General features: G+C 36.7%; 1 protein-coding gene across 2 annotated transcripts; it reads right to left on the bottom strand.

Moving 5' to 3' along the window:
• Positions 1-1,164: 1,164 nt before the first annotated feature.
• Positions 1,165-19,412, bottom strand: LOC123770329 (calpain-7). 2 transcript variants are annotated; one of them, XM_045762112.2, is made up of 12 exons: positions 19,168-19,412; positions 13,618-13,837; positions 11,906-12,066; positions 9,841-9,949; positions 9,458-9,574; positions 7,048-7,892; positions 5,739-5,983; positions 5,362-5,570; positions 4,399-4,607; positions 3,966-4,109; positions 3,098-3,180; positions 1,165-2,644 (listed from the first exon to the last, which is right to left on the bottom strand). In XM_045762112.2, exons 2-12 carry the CDS (start codon positions 13,829-13,831, stop codon positions 2,500-2,502), a joined length of 2,481 nt encoding a protein of 826 aa, XP_045618068.1. In that variant the 5' UTR covers positions 13,832-13,837; positions 19,168-19,412; the 3' UTR covers positions 1,165-2,499. The 2 variants fall into 2 exon arrangements, with proteins under 2 accessions (XP_045618068.1, XP_045618069.1); XM_045762113.2 differs by having other exon boundaries at positions 9,458-9,571.
• Positions 19,413-24,129: the final 4,717 nt, after the last annotated feature.

The raw sequence follows: 24,129 nt of genomic DNA, 5'->3' as shown, positions 1-24,129 counted from the left end.
AGTTGTATAGACAAAGCATTAAGAGACCTCCTGACCAAGGTATGCAAGACAATTGTGTCCTAGTTTACATATAATTTTACAATTTCACCATTCAGTAAACCAGGCCATTTTCTGGCAAAAAAAAAATATCAAAGGCTGGTCTCACAGATGAGACTTTACGTGATGCCAGGCAATGTCGTGCCACTTTATGTTCTTCAGTACCCCGAGACAGTCCTTGTTGCCTTCCCTGTTGTCTGGCTGTGGTCACCCGAGCCTGGGGACAGGAAGGGGAGAGTTAACATCACAACTATTATATTCCTTATAATAAGAAATTTTATGGCAAGTTACACTTAACTTTTACAGGCCTCTTTACAGCCATTTAAGCCCTTATGAGTAACCTGCACTTAAAAAAACAAACAAAAATACTTTCAAACACCCCATATGTCATGATTATTTGAGCTGTATAACTTAAAAGTTAAAACAAGCCATTCAGACCCTGCAGTGCGAGATCAGTTGGTGTAGAATAGTCTACCCGGATGACCACCTCTAGACCGTAGTGCCTTGCTTGTTGCTATTTGTCCAGATGAACTGTGCTCCTGTGCTCCTACACAGTGTCCGTACAAGAATGTAAGAACTCTTGTGTATCTAAAAAATAAAAAATAAATTGAGGTGGGACCAAAGAGCCAAAGCTCAACCCTCATAATCACAACTAGGTGAGTACACCAAAAGTGGGAATGGAAAATTACAATTATCGTTCAAATTTGAGCAAACACTGACTATTCTACTGTCCACGACGATGGGACAGGTACTATGTGACATACTATGGTACGTGAGGAAGGGTTGGTGCCTGGTTATAGTTAATAGCTCTAAATCTACTGCAGGGAAAACTTTGAACATTAGCAGCATAGGAACTATGAGCATTATGTGACGTAAGTACTATGGTATACCAAGGACAGGTTGTCATGTCGCCTATTGTTCATGCACAGCTCCTACACACTAGTATGTAGTTCTAACACACTACTGTGCAGTTTCAGCATTTCTGTGCAACTCCAGCATACTCAACCTGATTAACTAACACAAATAGTTAAAGAATTCCTGTTTGCATACGAGGAAGAAATTGAAACTATCATTCGATTTTCTTTCTTGAAAATGCAAATACTGTTTGTTGGTTTAAATAATACTCAATTCTTAAAATGAAGTTTATTATACAGAAATACATTGATATAATATACAATATATAAAAACATCAAACTTTGGATGGAATTTTCAAGTTATAAAGAAATAATTTGTTATAATTTAAGAGAAACATTCTATAATATACATCAAAATAATTTGATATCACAGTAGTAATAAACAAAAAATAATCCAGATTTAAAAAGCTGCATTCCAAATTTAAAATTGGGTGTAAACAGATATGGTACCATTCTCTGAAAAAATAGAATACCCTACAACTCTGCACCCAAAGTATAAAATATCACACATAAGCAAACATAACAATACAGACAGTATACAGTCCTCTGTAGCTGTCAGCCTCAAGCAATGTAGGATGATGTAGAAGCACTCTCAAGCACACTGGTCACTGAATACTTTCACACTGAGTAGTTCAGATACTGCTTTACCATAATAAATAAAAACTAGTTTACAACTAAATTTTTTATAAATTTTGTTAAGAAAAAATTAAAGCAAAGCTCTCATTACTGAACCCTGGGTTAGCCCTCATCAGTGACCTCTGGGTATTTATAATGAAAACAAAAAATGCTTTATGAAATTCATTTCGATTGCCCCCATTAATTGGTCCATATTTGTATTATACTGGGGCTGGGAAACTGTTTTTTCTTTGGAATACTAATCGGTTTAAGAGAGCATGAACTTCTGACGCCGATGAAGAGAAGCACTAAGTTGGGAGATGATTTTATTGTAGACGACCTGCCTGTAAAGGCTGCAGCATCACATACTGTACAACGGAGATACACGGCAGCTTGTAAATGAAATATGACGAGATGTGGCTCACACACACATACCAGGGATTAAGTGTCTCATAAAATATATGTTTTTGGTAGCAATTTAGCAAGTGGTCATGTAATTCTGAAATTCCTTTGGATTCATCAAAATGAATAATTTTGATGAATCATACTCTTTGATATCTTTAGCATCCTTAAAGGTTATGAGGTGCTGCTCCTAGTTTGTGAGGGGGATGCAAGCACTGTTAAATCTCATCCATCCATCCATCAATTTCTCCATCATACATCCATCTATCCATGTTAATTTCTTTTGCTGTAAGATCACATACTTATATCTAAAAAGAAATCTAAATAATGCACACCTTTGTATAATAATTGTACAATATTCAGAAGTAAAATTTGTTCTTGGCATGCAGCACAGTAAATATCCTGCTCATATAGAAGTCACATAGTATGTGACTTCTCCACATGGGAAGTCACATATCCCCATAACTTAAAATAAAATTAAAAATTAAAAAACACTACTTCCCTTCCCTACACCTCTTACCCTTCATGGAGTTTACCTAAGTCTATTGAGCTTGACTGGGGCTGAGGAGAAGAGGTTGAGAAAATAGGGAGCTTCTGTGTTGGGGTAAAAAGTGCTGGGAATGATATTGTAAACGCCTGAAACAATATCAAATGCCTCCATCACCACAAATCCAGACCTGTAGAGAGAAGTTCATCTCAGTCAATGCCTTGGCAGACATCGAAATGCATTTGTGATAATTTATATTTTGGCTCCCTAGCGGAAACATAACAAACTGAAACTTCGCACATAAATTGTAAATCTCACAACATTAAAAAAGTCACTAGTTCAAAGGTAAATTCTTAAGTATTGGAAATAGAAAATTATAAATAATATTGTCATATAACCACACACATTAATATTACAGAACTGTCAAAATAGAATTATCATTTAGTTTAAATTTATTTACATATTAACAAATATCATCTGAAATTGCACAGGTTTTAGACTTGCTAGACTTGACATGATAAATTTTTACGTCTTGCTATACCAGCAGTCCGATAAAGCAGCAAATTGGCTCTGTACATAATACCATATCAATGGCTAATAGCAACATAAAAAGTACTGAACAGTACATAATTGAAGTCTTTACCTGTATGCTCCTGATTGTTTCTTACTGAAATATCCGCTAGCTTCCGTGTTCTTAGCTTCCACACATACAACCTCAAAACCAATCTGGAAAAGGTTAAAAAAAAAAAAAAAGCATAAATCAGTAAGTCTTATTATAATGGCCACAATTAATCTTGAATATTATGACAAAGTAATACCCACCTTTCCTAGCATTCCATACTTTATAATGCTGCTCATGTTAGTACATATATGTAAATGTCAATTTTGCAAAATGTGGGCTACCCAATGGCATCCAATATTATGGATAAACACCCAGCTTGAAACTTGTACTTACCAGCTGCATGCAGCATGAACATGCCACAGCAACAATAATATGTTTCGTCTGAATAAGTTGCACAAGGACACAAGACAAGAGAAGTCTCAAAACCTCATAATGTCTAATGACAAGATTTTAATATGTCACGATAGGAGATCACGTTAACAAAAGCTTCTTAGTTGGAGATGTGAGTCTTTGGTGGACCATAATGGCTCTGGGATTATCCAATGGGCCTAGGATTAGAATGGCCAAATATACAGAAATCCAAATTGGGTCAAGAACAATATAATCCAGATTCTGAAGGTTACAATGTATGCAGATTGTTTCTGTATATCAGTCTAAATTTGTGACTATTTTTTGTTGCTGGTTTTGTCATTGGTATGATAGTGCACAACCTATTTGAAGCTTGGCACTCCAAAATTGTCCTATTGTCAAGAATTTTACTTAACTATTAAATGATGTTGAGCCAAATGTTCTCAATAGTTTTCCAAAGCTTGGCAATTTAATTGTTATTTTCCCAGTCATATAAAATATAATTTAAAATTAATTATCTGAATAAATAATAGACAAATACCTGAATGTCCTTAGGAGCTTTGAGTTCAATTCTGAGGCAATTCAAATCACTTTCAGCTCTGAATTGATAAACTGGATTGTTCTTATATGATGCTGGGTGATTAGGGCAGCCACCAGCAGTCTCCCCACTCCACTTCCCAGTGATCTGCCAAACATAAAATGCAATCATGAGATGCTATTTAGTACAAATTATTCAAACCTCTTGGCAGAAATGTTCCCAAAGATTTCTGCCAAGCCGTGGAAATCAAACCCCGGATCTTTTGGTTGTGACACAAAACATAAGATACATCTGAACAAATCCACAAGGGCCGTGACGAGGATTCGAACCTACGACCGAGAGTTTATTTGATTTGATTTGTGATTTGATACATCTGATATTGGACAAGAATCTTAACAATATTCCGTTTTATATGATAAGAAAGAAAAAATCTTACCTCATGTTTATGTTTGCAGAGATTCTTGATTTTGTGTAATAAAAAGGGACAAGTAGAATAAACTCGTAGGGAGTAGTGTATGGTTTGGTGTTTCTCATACTGAGATACTACTAGTGTAAACTTGTGTGTCCCAGCGTCCTTCAGAACCATCTTGCATAAATAATGCGGACTGTTGATGCGTACACCATCAATATATGGAGCAGGGTCAACTGCCAAAGCAGAAGTCACATATCAGTTGTGAACATAGTAGTATACAATGACTAAATGACAAAGTGCTACATCTTCAGCAATAACACCCATAGTTATGATAATGAAACCCCCTAGCAAGGTCACGTTCCAATAGAGTACTGTATCCTGCATTAATTATAGGACAAATCTATTAATTCTGAATCACTTGTCAGATGTAGTCAAGAATTCAATTGATTTTAAATATAGATACAGTATATTTTAAAGATTTATCTTTTCTAACATTCAGCAGTAGTTTTGGTGTTGAGAAAATAAGTATTTAACAAGTGATACTTTTTCCACAACATATTCCAAGTGTTTTTATAAATAATTTATTTTCTGCTCTAAATGCATGATCAAAATTATTTTATTTATCCTATTACAGAACTAGTCACTTCCATTACCATCCTTATTAAAGAGTTGTCACTATATTCCAATAATAGACTTCTTGTTAGTTTAAATATTTAGGACGGCAGAGAATAAATTACAATAATATGGCTGAAATAAATAGCCCAAATCACAAATGATAAGAAATGAAAGTGACGACATTTTGGGTTTGTCTACGACAGTTTGGAACTTCACTTTCCTTTCTATTCATGTATGTGTGAAGTAGGTTACCTATAAGAATTACAATCTCATGATTCTAATATACCATAATATTTCAGTGCTGAAGCTATCCAATTAAGCACCCAGGCCAAAGCAAAAAAGTGTTAAAGAGGAGAATTCCATGGAACTCACAGGGATAAAAGATCTTCTTCCCTCCAGTTTTGTATACAAGGAGCGTTATGTATTCTTTGTTATTGCGGAAGTCTTCTATTTCAGTGATGTGTCTGGTGAGAAGTATCCAGACTGCTGTTCCCCCCGCACACTGCACTTCAAGAGAATACTGTGGGTTCTCCCCAATGTTGTACAAGTCTCGGACTGGGCCAGCACCAGCATTCCACGTTCTGTAATATTTAAAGTTATGGACCCACACATAATTGTATATTTGCTACACTAATGATACAGAACAAATTCAGTAAAATATTACGGAACAATGCAACTTCACTCATACAAACTATGAAACCAGACCAAATTTGGTCTGTATTGTTGGATTTAGATAAAGATATACCTACTCGTGTATACAGTATGTGTGGGAGAATAGGCGAGGATTCCAGTTCATGTAAATTACATCATAGAAATGACATAAACTATCATAATCTATCCAAAATACTCCATTGTCAAATGTTTGAGCACTCTTTGGGTCATAGTTAAGGAGTTTACACATTTCTGGAGTCCAATGTTCTTGATCCATTTCAGAGTAGTTTCCTTTCCAACGTAAGTGAGACCACGGATTCTTCAACATCAGCAACCGTTTTCCCTGAAATACAACACAACACAACATTTACATGGTTAAAATACATTGTTAAAGCTGAAGAAGTATAATAAAATATCTATCACTGAAGTCTTATTAATTTAAAGTACAGAAAGCATGATATTTAACCCACACATCTGAAAATGAAGAAACAATGTTTCAGTCCATCCTGGGCCATTATCAAGTCAGGATAATGGTCCAGGATGAACTGAAATAATGTTGTTTCTTCATTTTCAGCTTTGTGGGTCGGGGTATCAACTCTACAGCCACATTTTTGTGACTTATCGTCTCATGAATGCATGATGGTTTAATATGAAAACCTGAATAAAAATTCCAATTCAATCTAAATTTAAAACCTGTACCAGTACACAAATAGAGTAAAATACTATACTATACCAATTAGGAGAACAAGAGATACTGTATATAAATAAACAATGAGAATGAATGGAATGAAATGTTCCTCTCACGGCACCCATTTGGCTGCTCTCCCAGCCAAGGCTCGGGGTTTATCACAGGTAACTGACAACACACTACGCTCCCATCCATTTTGGGACCCACTATTTTAAGAAGATTTTTAAATGGTCTTGTTACATAATTTAGGGGGTGGAGAGACAGTCAAGAACATACTGTACCTTAATTAACTAACGAGACTACTTGCTATGATACCAAAGAATGGATCAAGAGACAAGAGACCTCCTTCAACCTACCAGTGGGACCACAAAGTTAGCCAACTATACCTTTAAAATACTTAAATATTGAACTACCTACTACAACAAATGCCACAAAGTGTTAGGTCTAGCAATCTCAACAGGATTGGAAAGTGTCGTCACTTCAGCATAGCCAGCAAATGTGTTTCTGTGGACCCAATTAGGCTGCTGGTTCAATGAAGCAACCGAGGTACTGACTCGGAAAAGAGCGTTTAATTTCACTTGACACTATTTGTATTAAAATTATTATTACAGTAATTGCAATACTGTATCATGATATGCTATGTACAGCATGCATATATAATGCAACATTGCAAATAATTTTTTTCCCTACCACTTTCCATAATACAGACTAAGACTTACCTTTATTTCTTTAATGTCCAGCATTGCATATGCATGAGTAGGAACAAGGCCAGCTCGATCAGCATCAGCGTCGCTCATCTCTCCGGTTGCAACGGTGACCAACACATCACCACGATGGAAGCGGTCAACTATCTTCCGAAATGTTCCTTCCTTATTGAAATCTTTATCTTTGATAGACACACGCTCTGGGATCCAGCCAGTAAGAGCATAAAGATCAATATTGCTATTGGAGCCAGGAAAATCGTAACCCCCCATGACTTTCAGGTACGACTTCTCGACAAGAGAAATCCAAAATTCATTCTTATTAGTTGAATAGGAGCACAGCAACTCACCATGGGGACCAACAGGCAATCTGTCATCAATGATTACTTTCCTTGGAATTCCATTTATATGGAGTTTAATCATGTACTTCCCACAGGGATTATAGACAGGGTCACCATTACGGTTCTTAGGATAAATTATGTCTGTAATTAGTCTTTTTTTAAATCTTTTCTCATAGAGAGCACTGATGGCGACAGAAGCCACAAAGGAACAATCAGAAACACAAGTCTGTTTGATACTATAGTAATCCACTACTTCAATCATTTTGGGATCACTGGATATATCCTCAGGGCGTGCCCATCTTGCAAAGTTTTTTTTCTGTTTTGGTGCTAGAGGAAGCAAACCATCTTTATCAGCAAATGGCAAAGAAAAAGCAAATTTTTCTTTCAGATCAATGGCCAAAAATGGAACATAGTTTCGTCCATTGATGTTAGAAGTCCTTCTTAATACCTCCACTTCCTCCTTTGTGTATTCAGATTTCCCAGATAGCTGAAGGCCACCTTTGTTCACCACATTGGGTCTGCCTGTAAACAAAAAAGAAAATCAGTGAAAGAGCAAGCTATAGATCAATATACTGTAATTATATTACATCGAAGCTATACATTAATCCTTGCAATGCACATCACAGCCAGGATCGTTTCATTGAAGGTGCGCACCACAACCAGGGTTGTTTTAGTACTATCATATAATATGAAACTCCCACGCATACATGGGGTCCACATGCTTCCTCAGGTCTGAAGTAACCATTTCCCACCTTGAAAAAACCTACCTAGCAGTAGGTATCTATTTGCTGCTAGATGAATGGAGGTCACAGATGAAGGGAAATTGACAAAATGCTTCTGTCCTATCATGGGAATCAAACCTGGGACCTTTCGACTGTGACCCGACAGCTCTGACCACAATGCCACAGGATCTAATGTACAGTATACTGACTTAATGGAAGATCATATACCCTCATTATGTTCTCCTACCTTGAGCTTCAGGTCTGGAGCCTCCAGTGTGTTCCCCTACCTTGAGCTTGAAGTCTGGAGCCTCCAGTGTGTTTCCCTACCTTGAGCTTGAAGTCTGGAGCCTCCAGTGTGTTCCCCTACATTGAGCTTGACGTCTGGAGTCTCCAGCATGTTCCCCTACCTTGAGCTTGAAGTCTGGAGCCTCCAGTGTGTTCCCCTACCTTGAGCTTGAAGTCTGGAGCCTCCAGTGTGTTCCCCTACCTTGAGCTTGACGTCTAGTCTCCAGTGTGTTCCCCTACCTTGAGCTTGACGTCTGGAGCCTCCAGCGTGTTCCCCTACCTTGAGCTTGAAGTCTGGAGCCTCCAGCGTGTTCCCCTACCTTGAGCTTGAAGTCTGGAGTCTCCAGTGTGTTTCCCTACCTTGAGCTTGAAGTCTGGAGTCTCCAGTGTGTTCCCCTACCTTGAGCTTGACGTCTGGAGCCTCCAGCATGTTCCCCTACCTTGAGCTTGACGTCAGGAGCCTCCAGCATGTTCCCCTACCTTGAGCTTGACGTCTGGAGCCTCCAGCATGTTCCCCTACCTTGAGCTTGACGTCTGGAGCCTCCAGCATGTTCCCCTACCTTGAGCTTGACGTCTGGAGCCTCCAGCATGTTCTCCTACCTTGAGCTTGACGTCTGGAGCCTCCAGCATGTTCCCCTACCTTGAGCTTGACGTCTGGAGCCTCCAGCATGTTCCCCTACCTTGAGCTTGACGTCTGGAGCCTCCAGCATGTTCCCCTACCTTGAGCTTGACGTCTGGAGCCTCCAGCATGTTCCCCTACCTTGAGCTTGACTTCTGGAGCCTCCAGCATGTTCCCCTACCTTGAGCTTGACGGCTGGAGCCTCCAGTGTGTTCCCCTACCTTGAGCTTGACGTCTGGAGCCTCCAGTGTGTTCCCCTACCTTGAGCTTGACGTCTGGAGCCTCCAGTGTGTTCCCCTACCTTGAGCTTGACGTCTGGAGCCTCCAGTGTGTTCCCCTACCTTGAGCTTGACGTCTGGAGTCTCCAGTGTGTTCCCCTACCTTGAGCTTGAAGTCTGGAGTCTCCAGTGTGTTCCCCTACCTTGAGCTTGACGTCTGGAGCCTCCAGCATGTTCCCCTACCTTGAGCTTGAGGTTTGGAGTCGACCAGGTTACCGATGCCCAGAGGCGGGATGACTCGGGTCGGAGAAACTCTACGATGTTGTGGTTTGTTTGATGATTTGTTCTCAGCCACACCTGCTGTGTTATTTTTGTTAGTGATTTTCCATGTGTTATTAAAAATGTCATTTTAGACTAAATTTGTTTATATGATGTACAGAATTTCAAATATAAAAATACTAGTAATAATACTGTATCTACATTTCTGTAAATATTTCCATAATTGTTTATTTGAAGTTTTATTATTATTACTGTATTACGGTACAGTATCCCAAAAACTGTAGTTCTGGTGGAATGAGATGCAATAAATTTGAGTGAATTAGCATGATATATAGTACCATATTTACCTGCTTCTTCTCCAGTCTCCTTGGCTTTTAGAACCTCAGCTCGAGTTAATGCTTGCTCAGCTAAATGTCGCAACTTGTCTGTTATTCTGGCATTGCTGGCATTTTTGCACTGTCCAGAGAAAAATATGAAACTAAGTTAACATCATGTTGATAAAAAATAAAGAAGTAATAGTATATCTGCTTTTAAATTAATTATAAATGTATTTTCTGAAAATACATTTATATACATGTATAACCATTTATGAATAATGTTTCTGAATATAAGAAAAATACAAACTGTGACAGAAAATAATAATCAACCAATCTCCAAATTTCCACTTCTGAACAATAGTTAAATATGTAAATGAAAAACCTAAAATTGAATTTACATAATTCAATTTTTGAATTTCAGAAAAACCTAAAATTGTACATTAGACAAATTGAATTATGGACTTGGTAATAATAGTCAATAAACACAAACATTATCAGAGGCTATGACACATACTATAGTTATAGGACTTATAAGATGAATTTGAGTTAGAACAATAATAAACTCCGGCCGCAGACAGCACTTGGCCCACCTGACATAAATCTTTGAATATGTTAGACATTAAGTCACTGCACATACTCTCAAGTGTATTCTATATAAAATTTTGAACTGTAATGCTAATCCTGACCTTAAATGATTCCTAGAAGGTTGTAACGGAACCCATGGGTTTTCACACTAGAAATAAATACAGTACTCATTTGATATTCCAAGAGTGTGACTTAACTAAACTAGAAATGCTCTGCAAATGAAGACCCAAAATGTGGAATGACATTCCCAATCATGTCAAAGACTGTACCTTTCTCAACCAGTTTAAGAGGAAAACTAAGTACAGTACTACCTAATAAACTCCATGTAACCTACCTTACCTCCTAAATGTCAACCTGTCTCGCTATACATCATCTTATCTATCTTATCTGATTTAAGCTTAAACTTAACACTTTAGCACAATCTGCGCGCCACCCCTCAACCATGCGTAGTGGGTCCCAGCGTTTCACGGGAGCGCGTGTTAATTCTGAAAAGTGTATGCTCTCTTCAACTTTGTCACCTCAATTCTCGTCCTACGAGATTAAATTTGGTATCATTGTGTTCGCAATAGAATTCTCTACAGCACTAAATGCATATAAACACCAAAAGCCCGGCTAATTACCCGCAGCAAACAGAGAAAGTGCGAACGAGTTACCCAGGAGCGCACAAAAGCGATAAAATGTGTTCACTCTTTTCACTCTGGTCACTTCAATTTTCGTCCTAGGTCTTTCATTTTCGTATCAATGGGTTTGCAATAGAATTCTCTAGAGGAATATTAGCATATAAAATAAAAAAACCTTGTCACGTTCCACCCACCGACGAGTTGAAGACGGGCCACGCGTTAGCCGCGAGTGAGTGCTCAGACGCCTTTCAGCTACACTCCCAATTCCTGCCCACAAATGTTTAGTATTTTTACCGGTTGCTAATCTCAATTTTCGTGTTACAGCGCTCATTTAGGTATGAAATTGTTCCTAATAGAATGCTTTAGATGGATATGTGCATATAAGGGCCAATTGAAGAACAATATTGCCAGTACAATATGCGAAAGTATGAAAACAAAAAAATATACAAAATAATACAACTTTTTGTACTTACCACTTCAGTGTTGTGTGTTGAACATGACATGGGTTGACCATTTGTTTTATTGCGTGCATTTTAAAACCAGTCCCAAAAAAATCGGTTAAAAACCTGATTTTTGGCAATTATTTTAGTGGACGACGCAGCATTGCGTCATTACCGAGATTAACAACAGTAAACTGATGACGCAATGCTGCGTCGTCACTGGACGAAAGTGTTAACCAAATTTTTAAAATAATTTTTTATATTTTAATTTTGTTTTAACAAGAGAAATCCTTTTTTTTTTAATAACAGAAATCCCTAAACTGATAATTTACCAGAATGTTCTATTGCACAATTGTTTCTTAGTGTAAAATTATAGGATACTGTGCAAGGTTTCAGTCCAAGGAGATTTTTGCCTATTAATATTTACAATATTTAAAGAGTAGGACTTACAGCCTCAAGACAAAGTTGAACAGCACTGGAGTAAAGGTCAATAGCTTCTTCAGCATTACCAGCCTCGTCTTCATCCAGTGCCTCCAAGAGCAGGAAGTTAGCTCGGCTAAGTTCACTCTGACCTCCCTCCTTAGTAATTTGAGTCGACTGAACTTGAGTTTCTGAATTAGAAAAAATGGGCATACAGTATGTGAATTTCCAATTTGTTCTCCAATTTGCCTCCTACCCCATGAATGTGGGAAAGTAAAATATTTATCAGGAGAAAGCATAAAGCCAATATCACCACATAACACACAAATGGGATACAAGCCCAGAGTGAAGAAACAGCGCACAACTACCTAGACCACAGAGTATCAAACGTTGAGCCTGCAAGAAGTGAGAATGTCTGCTCTATCAACCATTCCAATTGGTTTGGCTGAATGTGGGAAAGAGGGTAATGATGATGATATATTTCATACAAGATATGAAGACTAAACCACATGCCAGAAGATGAGGAGACGACAACGTTTCAGTCCGTCCTGGACCATTATCAAGTCGATTGTCTTGATAATGGTCCGGGACAGACCGAAACGACGTCTCCTCCTCATCTTCTGGTGTATGGTTCATATCTTTAGCCATGTTATTGCGACATCATTTTCATATAAGATACTTTTTCTGTCCTGCATGTCACCACACACAGGTATTTCTTATTAATATTTAACATTACAATTCTGATTTGTTTATTATGTTGTCATGAAAGTACCCCATACATATTTCAAATAATTCTCATGAATGCTCATGCTTCCCAGCAATACTTTTCAAAGCATTTTTCATACTCATAATGCCTTTCTTCAACTTTAAGTATCTTTGCAACTACCATCGTTTTCTCTTTACCCCTCCTCACTTGTATATTTACCAATTTTATGTTATCCCCAATTTGTCTACACAATAACAGTCTGAAATTAGCAACATTCTATTTCCTCACTGCCTTGTACTCACTATTTCCTACTAAATTTTCCCAGTTACTATGTGTGCTAAAAGATACTCATTATGCTTCTACTTGTATCTGTAAATTATTTTTAAATTGAAATTACTGTACAGTACAGTATTTTACAAATAAAAGCATCTCCATGCACAAAATTCCGTGTAACCATTAATTTGTAATACTACTGTACCACCTTGAACATCCTTCACCTACAATATCTAATTTCCTATTCATGTACAGTACTTGTGTTCAATTAACAAAAGGTTCTTCTATCAAATTTTACCACACAAATATCTTGTGCATCCCAGAATGTTCCAATTTCTCTTTTGTCTATACTCTCATCAATATGTTCTCAGTTGAATTAAGTCAGGATAAAAATAGTCTTCAAAAGATCAATTCCTTACTCAGGGAATTATAGCAATTATATACAATTTAGAAAGGCTATTTCTAAAACAATCAATTTTGCATGGTTTATATGCTCTTCTGCTTGAACTTTAAAAGTAACATGGGGAATCAAACTTATGCAGTATGAATGTCAGCAAAGTAAACCTGATGTCATAAGCTTGATTCCACCACCTTATTCTAACTTCAAAGTGTTGCTTTAACACTACTGTGAACTTTAGTTTCCATGCTCTTTTATAAGTAATAAAGAAACCTCTGTTTAGACTATGTACTATGAACATAGTACTGTTTAGATTATGAAAAGGCTCCTATTTTTCACAAAGAAGAAAGCAAGTTAACTCCTTACCATTTTGTTCTAGAGCAGTAGCTCTATTTTTGTACTGTTGAATTCGGTCTAGGATAGCTGGATTACACATGCCCAAGGTTGTGGCCCGACTAAGATACTCTGCTGCCTGGCGGTACATGTAGATGGCGGCCTGATGACTTCCAATAGTGTCAAAATGGGTTGCCTGTCTTGCCACGTCTGCCGCACAGTTAATACAATCTTCTGCACTGGACATTTTGAGCTGTCAACAATAAATTTACTATTTAAATTGATGTATAATTACTATACGAGTTGATCAAAGAATCAGGCATGGATTAATATACAGTTAGTTGCTATTTATGATAATGCAACCCAATTTTATTTATGGTAATGCTGCAATTAAAGTCTTCCTCATTTTTCATTAGGATTCCATATAGTGGTGAATTAATTTCTGATATGCAAAAATTATAATAATTTTAGTTTTGATTTTACTCCTAATAATATGCATGGCTATTTAGGAGAGTGGAAATGAGGGTTGAAACATATATTAATTAGAAGGAAAAAATTAAGACAAGGCATGAAATATACTGAACTGTATTTACAAATATTAGATTCAGATGTTCAGATTCAGATGTTTATTCAGGTAAGGTATATACATACAAGTGATGTTACATTAATGGATTGATATATAGATAGAGCTAGTACATACAATGCCTAAAGCCACTATTACGCAATGCGTTTCGGGCAAGAAAAACATTAATATCTAGAACTTAATACTAATTGAGCATAAAGAATAAAAGGTGTTGAGAACAAATACAAATAAAGATAAAAAAAAAAAAAAAAAGGGGAACATGACTGAAAAAGCAGCACAAATACAATAGGTTGACAAACAGTGTTGATTAAAAAAAGAAAATAACAGATATGGGTTGACAATAGAGGAGTGAGGTAGATTACAGGGAATTTATTAGGTAGTGTTTAGTTTTTATCTTAAACTGGTTGAGAGAGGTACAGTCTTTAACATGGTTGGGAAGGTCATTCCACATTCTGGGCCCCTTGATTTGCAGAGCATTTCTAGTTTGATTAAGACGTACTCTAGGAATATCAAAACTGTATTTATTTCTGGTGTGGTGCTCATGGGTTCTGTTACAACCTTCTATGAAGCTTTTAAGATCAGGATTGGCATTATAGTTTAGCGTTTTATATATGTATAATACACATGAGAGAATGTGCAGTGACTTAATATCTAACATATTAAGAGATTTGAGTAGGGGTATCGAGTGATGTCTGGGGCCAGAGTTGGATATTGTTCTAATAGCGGCTTTGTGTTGGGTAATTAGAGGACGTAAGTGATTTTGGGTAGTAGAACCCCAAGCACAAATACCATAGTTGAGATAAGGATAGATAAGGGAGTAATAGAGAGTCACCAGGGCAGGGCGTGGTACATAATATCTGATCTTAGAAAGAATGCCCACAGTTTTTGAAACTTTTTTTGATATATTTAGAATGTGTCCCTGGAAATTCAGCTTGTGGTCAATGAGAATGCCAAGGAATTTGCCATCTAATTTGTTACAAATTTGGGTATTGTTTATTTTGAGATTTATAAGACTAGAGGATTTATTGCCAAACAGAATATAGAAGGTTTTGTCAATGTTAAGGGTGAGTTTGTTGGCAGTTAGCCAAAGATGGACTTTATTTAGCTCAGTATTTACTGTGGCATTTAGAGCAAGAGGGTCAGGACTGGAGTAAATGAAGGTTGTGTCGTCAGCAAATAGAATTGGTTTGAGGTGTTGGGAGGCATTTGGAAGGTCATTAATGTAGATGAGAAAGAGGAGAGGGCCAAGTATGCTGCCCTGAGGAACACCAATGTTGATGGGTATTAAGAATACCTATAAATTTGAAACCCTAATCTAAAGGAACCTAACCAAACCTAATATAGTACAGTATACAAGAAGTCAATAATGCAAGGATGGAGCCAAATATAGATCATCAATGGTAAATCAGCGTCAAGTGGTGTGGCGAGCAACGTGTCTGGATACTGGTAAGAGACTGTCTGAGACTGACCCATCTAGTAAGAGTGTATACCTCTACTGAGGTATGGTAGCTAAGTTTAGTTTTAATAATATGCATCCTATACTAATTCTGTATTGTGATTAGAGTTTAAAAACTTAATAGGGCTACCATGTAATATACAAAAAACATCTTGCTGGAATGCAAGGAAAGCTAAGGAAAATTTGGATAAGAACTTATCAATGTAAGGTTTGTGATAAAGAACGTTTATAATAACAATAATGCAGAATTAGAACAATTATGCCAAATGAAAACCAGTGTACCAAATTGTAAACACTGAAAAGCTAATAAAGTAAAAAAATATACATAATAGCCTAAAATCAAAACAACATACATTGGAAGACAGGAAAATTGATAACAGCTAGTTATACAGTTAATGCATAGACATCAATAGTCTTTTATAGTACAACTGGTTCAAGACCTGACCACAGCAGTCATCTCTAAACTGAGTAATTTATATAAATTTGTTTTTTCACCCAAAGGGTTATAAACCCATGGAACTGCCTACCTGCCGAAGCCAAAAATACCATGACTCTGTTCAATTTCAACATCCAACTGGAAAGGATTATCAAGGCAAATAAGGGGACCTTTGACAAGCTGCCAGGTTTATGTCCTCGTCGAGGCCACTAGTGTTAGTGGCCCCTCAGGTAAATTCAGGTAAATATAATTCATGTGGTAGTAGAGGTTTACGTATTTACAAATTTGATTAAATGTGAACTATCGTTGAAGTCCCTGTGGTGCAGCGGTAACACACTCGTCCGGCACTTTGCGAGTGCTTTGGCCTGGGTTCATATCCTGGTCGGAGAGGATTGATTAGGTGCCACTCCTTAATTATAGCCTCTGTTCACTCAACAGTGAATGAGTAACTGGTTGTTAAACGATTTGCCGGGTCATATTCCGGGGAACATAGGATTAAGGACCTGACCGAAACTCTATGTGAACTAGTGGCTTTACAAGAATGTAAGAACTCTTGTATGTGTGTGTGTGTGTGTGTGTGTGTGTGTGTGTGTGTGTGTGTGTGTGTGTGTGTGTGTGTGTGTGTGTGTGTGTGTGTGTGTGTGTGTGTGTGTGTGTGTGTATGTATGTATGTATGTACCTCTACTACCACATGAATTAGATTTACCTGAATTTACCTGAGGGGCCACTAAAATAAATATAAATATAAATATAAATATATATATATATATATATGTCATACCTAGTAGCCAGAACGTACTTCTCATCCTACTATGCAAGGCCCGATTTGCCTAATAAGCCAAGTTTTCATGAATTAATAAATTTTCTCTATGTTTTTTCTTATGAAATGATAAAGCTACCCGTTTCATTATGTATGAGGTCGATTTTTTTTTATTGGAGTTAAAATTAACGTAGATATATGACCGAACCTAACCAACCCTACCTAACCTAACCTAACCTATCTCCTATATATAGACAAGGTAGTCGAAAAAACATTAATTCATGAAAAACTTGGCTTATTAGGCAAATCGGGCCTTGCATATTCGGCTGAGAAGTGTGTTCTGGCTACTAGGTACGACATATATATATATTATATATATATATATATTATATATATATATATATATATATATATATATATATATATATATATATATATATATATATATATATATATATATATATATATATATATATATATATATATATATATATATATATATATATATATATATATATATATATATATATATATATATATGTCGTACCTAATAGCCAGAACGCACTTCTCAGCTTACTATTCAAGGCCCGATTTGCCTAATAAGCCAAGTTTTCATGAATTAATGTTTTTTCGTCTACCTAACCTACCTAACCTAACCTAGCTTTTTTTGGCTACCTAACCTAACCTTACCTATAAATATAGGTTAGGTTAGGTTAGGTAGGGTTGGTTAGGTTCGGTCATATATCTTCGTTAATTTTAACTCCAATAAAAAAAAATTTACCTCATACATAGAGAAAAGGGTTGCTTTATCATTTCATAAGAAAAAAATTATAGTAAATATATTAATTCAGGAAAACTTGGCTTATTAGGCAAATCGGGCCTTGAATAGTAGGCTGAGAAGTGAGTTCTGGCTACTAGGTACGACATATATATATATATATATATATATATATATATATATATATATATATATATATATATATATATATATATATATATATATATATATATATATATATATATTATATATATATATTATATATATATATTATATATATATATATTATATATATATATATTATATATATATATTATATATATATATATATATATATATATATATATAAATATATATATATATATATATATATATATAACTGAAAACTCACACCCCAGAAGTGACTCGAACCCATACTCCCAGAAGCAACGCATCTGGTATGTACAAGACGCCTTAATCCACTTGACCATCACGACCGGACATAATGAGGTGATAGCCGAGGCTATTTGAACCACCCCACCGCCGGCACTCGGATAGTTATCTTGGGCATAGCATTTTACCAAATCACCTCATTCTTTGGGGCAACACGTGAGGAACACAAATGCGAACAAGCCTGAATGGTCCCCAGGACATATGCAACTGAAAACTCACACCCCAGAAGTGACTCGAACCCATACTCCCAGAAGCAACGCATCTGGTATGTACAAGACGCCTTAATCCACTTGACCATCACGACCGGACATAATGAGGTGATAGCCGAGGCTATTTGAACCACTATTTAAGTGAGCAAGCCAAGAACCAAGTGAGTCAAGGGACGCTATTTAGGCGTCTTGTACATACCAGATGCGTTGCTTCTGGGAGTATGGGTTCGAGTCACTTCTGGGGTGTGAGTTTTCAGTTGCATATGTCCTGGGGACCATTCAGGCTTGTTCGCATTTGTGTTCCTCACGTGTTGCCCCAAAGAATGAGGTGATTTGGTAAAATGCTATGCCCAAGATAACTATCCGAGTGCCGGCGGTGGGGTGGTTCAAATAGCCTCGGCTATCACCTCATTATGTCCGGTCGTGATGGTCAAGTGGATTAAGGCGTCTTGTACATACCAGATGCGTTGCTTCTGGGAGTATGGGTTCGAGTCACTTCTGGGGTGTGAGTTTTCAGTTGCATATGTCCTGGGGACCATTCAGGCTTGTTCGCATTTGTGTTCCTCACGTGTTGCCCCAAAGAATGAGGTGATTTGGTAAAATGCTATGCCCAAGATAACTATCCGAGTGCCGGCGGTGGGGTGGTTCAAATAGCCTCGGCTATCACCTCATTATGTCCGGTCGTGATGGTCAAGTGGATTAAGGCGTCTTGTACATACCAGATGCGTTGCTTCTGGGAGTATGGGTTCGAGTCACTTCTGGGGTGTGAGTTTTCAGTTGCATATGTCCTGGGGACCATTCAGGCTTGTTCGCATATATATATATATACAGTATATATATATAAACAAAAATAAATATATAAAACAAATGGACACGTTGCTACAGCACCAGTGAGCACCCAAGGTGATTCATGGGGAGTAAATACTCACCAATTGTGGGTAGTTGGAAGAGTCAGGGGAGTGAGCATTCACCTAGTTGTGGAGCCTGGTAGCCAGGAGAATGAGGAGACCCAAATGAGCCAAGTGAGTCAAGGGAGCTAGATGGGTCATGCAGGGGAAGGCAGATGAGCCTGGTGAGGAATCGAATGGGACAAGTGAGTAAGGTGAGTCAGGGAGTCAGGCCACCCAGCCCAACACTGACATTTCTGTTGTTTATCAGTCTTCCTTCTCATCCGGCAAAGTGCGTCTGCCTGACGGCCTATACTCATCACCCTCGGGATTACCAATTCATCATTTTCATCTCTATAATCAAATGGAACATTTATTTTACGTAAGTTCAGCTTACAGAAAAGTGTATTTGACAAAAATGTAATAAATATAGACATCCAGAGGAAAATGTTACTTTACTAGATAATAACAAATGTTACACAATAAAAATAATTACAGAATTTATATACTTTTTTATTATTAACAAGCTTAGGTATACACAGCAATGTGCTGCTACCCTATTCTATATGAAAGATTACACAGCGTAGATTAAAAAAAAAAAACTAGCTATGAATTCATCTAATATTCCCATCTCACAGGATGATTAATCATACGTGGAATCATGGGAGAAAACACCAGCCTCAATACAAAAACAAATCAACCCTGACTAAACAACAACTTCGAAAATCTGTCGTCCAGTAATTTTTCTATCTATGACGCCGCTCTTTCAACACACAAATTATTCTTTTGACTATGTTGTGGTGTAGTCGACTGGAGCAGGGTTGCCAGCGCCAAATTGGTGAAAGTAGAGAGTTGACGGTCTTGTCATCCTTGACTGCCCTCAGCTCCCCAAGGCATAACTGTGACGTGCTTATCTCTGAAGCTAGACACAGATATAGTAAAATAATCAATGATGGAGTCAGAGTTTGTCTCCTGTGGATTCCTTCCCATATTGGTCTCCGAATGCATGATAGAACTGATGAGCTAGCCAAGACTTTTGCTCGTAAAGAGGGAATTTATTACCAACTTGGACTGCCTTTGAGCAGCCTGAGGGCAGCAATATCTCAGGAACATCTACTAAATTTCGGAGACTTGAGGCAAAGTGAAATTCACACCAGTTACTCCATCTATCATCATTCTATTATGCATGAAGAACCGCACGTCTATGGGTCATCCAATAATGTTAGCAGACTTCTAGATGTTACCACTGCTAGGCTTAGGCTCGGCTACAAGTACCTCTGGGAGTTTGTAACGTCTGTTGATGTAGATTTGACTAAATGTAAACTGTCACCAGAACTATTCGCATACTTTGCGTCAATATATAATGGAATGTGAAAAAATTGCGGAATTTAGAGATAACACCATCAATAGTGTCCAAGAAATGTGTAAGTACTCCATTCATAATGATGTGCTGCCCGAAATTTTAGCGAAGTATCCAAAATTTGCTTACTGTAGGTAATGCATGCACATGACTGTAAAGCTGCCGCCCAGTTGTGTGGGTGTGGAGCACATGACTGTAAAGCTGCCGCCCAGTTGGGTGGGTGTGGAGCACATGACTGTAAAGCTGCCGCCCAGTTGTGTGGGTGTGGAGCACATGACTGTAAAGCTGCCGCCCAGTTGGGTGGGTGTGGAGCACATGACTGTAAAGCTGCCGCCCAGTTGGGTGGGTGTGTAGCAAGACTAGTGACTCACTATAGATGTAAAGTGCCTCGTATAGTGACTGTTGTGAGCCTCTTGTAATGTCACTTGTGACACCTCTTTGTGTCACTTGTGACACAAAGATTATTGATGTGTGTAATTGTGTGGGGGATTAGATATGTATGTGTATGTATATGTGTATACGTATATATATATGTACATGTATGTATGAGGGTGTGTACATGTGTATACAACATTGATAATTTTGTAACTAGCGTCAAATATTGTTATTTGCTTAGCTAAACGAACTAGAGGGTTCAGTTCCTGAACCGATTATGTGCCTCTGTAATCCTTTACACCACCGCCCACGGGATGGGTATGGGGTGCATAATAAAGAAAGAAATTGAATTAAAAGTAGCGAATTTGTAATAGGAGTAGCCCAATTTTTTTTAGTGACTGATACGGGTTTCAAAGTAATATATTTTGATATACAGAGTACACTACACGATGTTAATTGTTTTATTAATATAATTTCTGTACACACACACACATTATATATATATATATATATATATATATATATATATATATATATATATATATATATATATATATATATATATATATATATATATATATATATATATATATATATATATATATATATGACCGAAAAAGTAAGATTAATAATTCTAACACGAATTTTCTCGATCTTTCTTATGTTTCTGTTCACTGTTGATGGTAATTGAAAAATCAATTCTCCAAAATTCATTTTTATTTCTAGTCTGACGCGACACTTGAGCGCGTTTCGTAAAACTTATTACATTTTCAAAGACTTTAGTTTACACACACACAACTGAACTATAACTGAATAGAGCTTAAACATCTTGAATGAGAGTTTCTTGCTTTCTGGTGGTGTTGTGTCCATGTTTGCTATGAGGAAGGTAGGATAGTGGTCAGTTGGTCTGTCATAGATTACCCCAGATGTAAGGGGAGCTGTTATATTAGTTCATAAGTGATCCAGGGTAGTGGCAGATGTTTGAGTGACTCGGGTGGGCTTGGTGATTGTGGGGATTAGCATACAGGAGTGCATGCTATTACAGAAATAGTCAACTTGAGGGTTGTTTTGAAGACCCAGGTCAATATTGAAATCACCTCCCAGAATGATGTGATTTTTGTTGAGATTGTTATTTATGATAAGATTCCTTACATTGTCTGAGAATGAAGCTATGTTGGTATTAAGAAATCTATAGATGGCACCGATAGTCAGGGAGGATTTAAGGGATTTACTGGAGAACTTGGCAAAGGTATATTCACAATAGTCGTCTCTATCACTAATGACACTATTGCAGATGAAGGTATCTTTGTAATATATTGCTGTGCCACCACCTTTTTTATTAGGCCTGCAGTTATGAATGGCTTTATAACCAGCTAAATTGTAGAGTTGGGTATAGTCATTACTTAGCCAAGTTTCTGTTAAAATGATGAATGATAATTTAGTACCTAGTGCTGTGAGTAGTGCATTTATATCATCAAAATGTTTACCAAGTGACCTAACATTTTGGTTGTAAACTGATAAGCAGGTGCTATTTAGGAGTTTGTTTTTTGCAAGATTTGCTGTGTAATACCTGCAATAATGATGATCAATGTGCTGATTTGTGTGGGTATGGGACAGAAGATTTCGATCAGGATCAATATCAGTAAGCATATAGATGCAATAATGTCACGATACAATAAGATAAGCAATTACAGGAATAGTTAAATACTAAATCTGCCGTAAATAGAAAGTAATTATAGCAAAACACAACAATAAACGTAGGTACACAAAAAATAGAAACAATTAGAAGTAGAGTAAAGATCCCCGTAGATAGCCAGGAAGGATACAGTAGTTAGGTTAAGAGAGAAGAAAAAAACAGTAGACTGACAAGAATAATATATAGCAAAAAATAAAGAGACAAATAATAATCGAAAAGTAAAAATAATCTTAAAAATCAATTATTTAATAAAGCTTAGTTGTGAACCTATAATTATTATGAACTTAAGAAAACAAAATGAGCTCAATAATTAATTACAATAAATGATGTATAAATCAAATTACAATTAAGTTTAAAAAATAAAAAAAAATAACAGGGTAAGATAATATTTATGAGCAAGATTTTACTAAGACACTGAGGTAAATGCTTACATAAATACTAAGTCTGCTATAATTAGAGAATAATTATAGCAAAACACAACAATAAATGCATGTAAACAAAATAATTGAAACAATTAGAAGCAGAATAAAGATCACTAGATAGCCATGAAGGATCCACAAGTTTGGTGGAGAGAACAAAAAATCAGTAGACTGTCATGATGAATATAAAAAAAATTGACAAATGATGATTGTAAAGTAAAATAATCTTAAAGATAATTAATTATATTTAGCTTAGTTTTTAACCTATAATTAGTATGAAGTTAATTAAGAGAACAAAATGAGATCAATAATTAATTTAAAAAATAATTATATATATCAATAATTAAAATATCAAAGAAAGTTTCAAAAACTGCTGGCATTCTTTCTAAGATCAGATATTATGTACCCCGCCCTGTCCTGGTGACGCTCTATTACCCCCCTCATCTATCCTTAGCTCAACTATGTAATATGTGCTTGGGGTTCTACTCCCCAAAATCATTTACGTCCTCTAATTACTCAACACAAAGCTGCTATTAGGACAATATCCAACTCTAGCCCCAGACATCACTCGGTACCCCTACTCAAATCTCTGAATATGTTAGACATTAAGTCACTGCACATTCTCTCATGTGTATTATACATATATAAAACGCTGAACTGTAATGCCAATCCTGACCTCAAAAGCTTCATTGAAGGTCGTAACAGAACCCATGAGCACCACACCAGAAACAAATACAGTTTTGATATTCCAAGAGTACGACTTAATCAAACTAGAAATGCTCTACAAATCAAGGGACCCAGAACGTGAAATGACCTTCCCAATCATGTTAAAGACTGTACCTCTCTCAACCATTTTAAGATAAAAACGAAGCACTACCTAATAAATTCCCAGTAACCTACCTTACCCCTGTATTGTCAACCCATGTCTGTTTTTTTTTAAACACCCCTGTTTGTCGACCTAATTAGTGACCACTTTGCCTTGAACGTTGAATTGCCACTGGGGAAAAAACAAGTCCACTTTCAAAGTAAAAGGCTAAATATTAATAAAGATATGAAAAATTATTTTATTCAAAATATGGGAGATTGGTATCAACAATACACGCCGCTCTGCGTTGATAGTTTTTACGAGGACATGGTCGAGAACATAGAGAAAT

Source organism: Procambarus clarkii, chromosome 42, assembly GCF_040958095.1.
Source record: "Procambarus clarkii isolate CNS0578487 chromosome 42, FALCON_Pclarkii_2.0, whole genome shotgun sequence".
Taxonomy (NCBI): domain Eukaryota; kingdom Metazoa; phylum Arthropoda; class Malacostraca; order Decapoda; family Cambaridae; genus Procambarus; species Procambarus clarkii.
The sequence above is the reverse complement of the archived record's forward strand: the minus strand, read 5'-3'. Positions and strand labels throughout refer to the sequence as shown.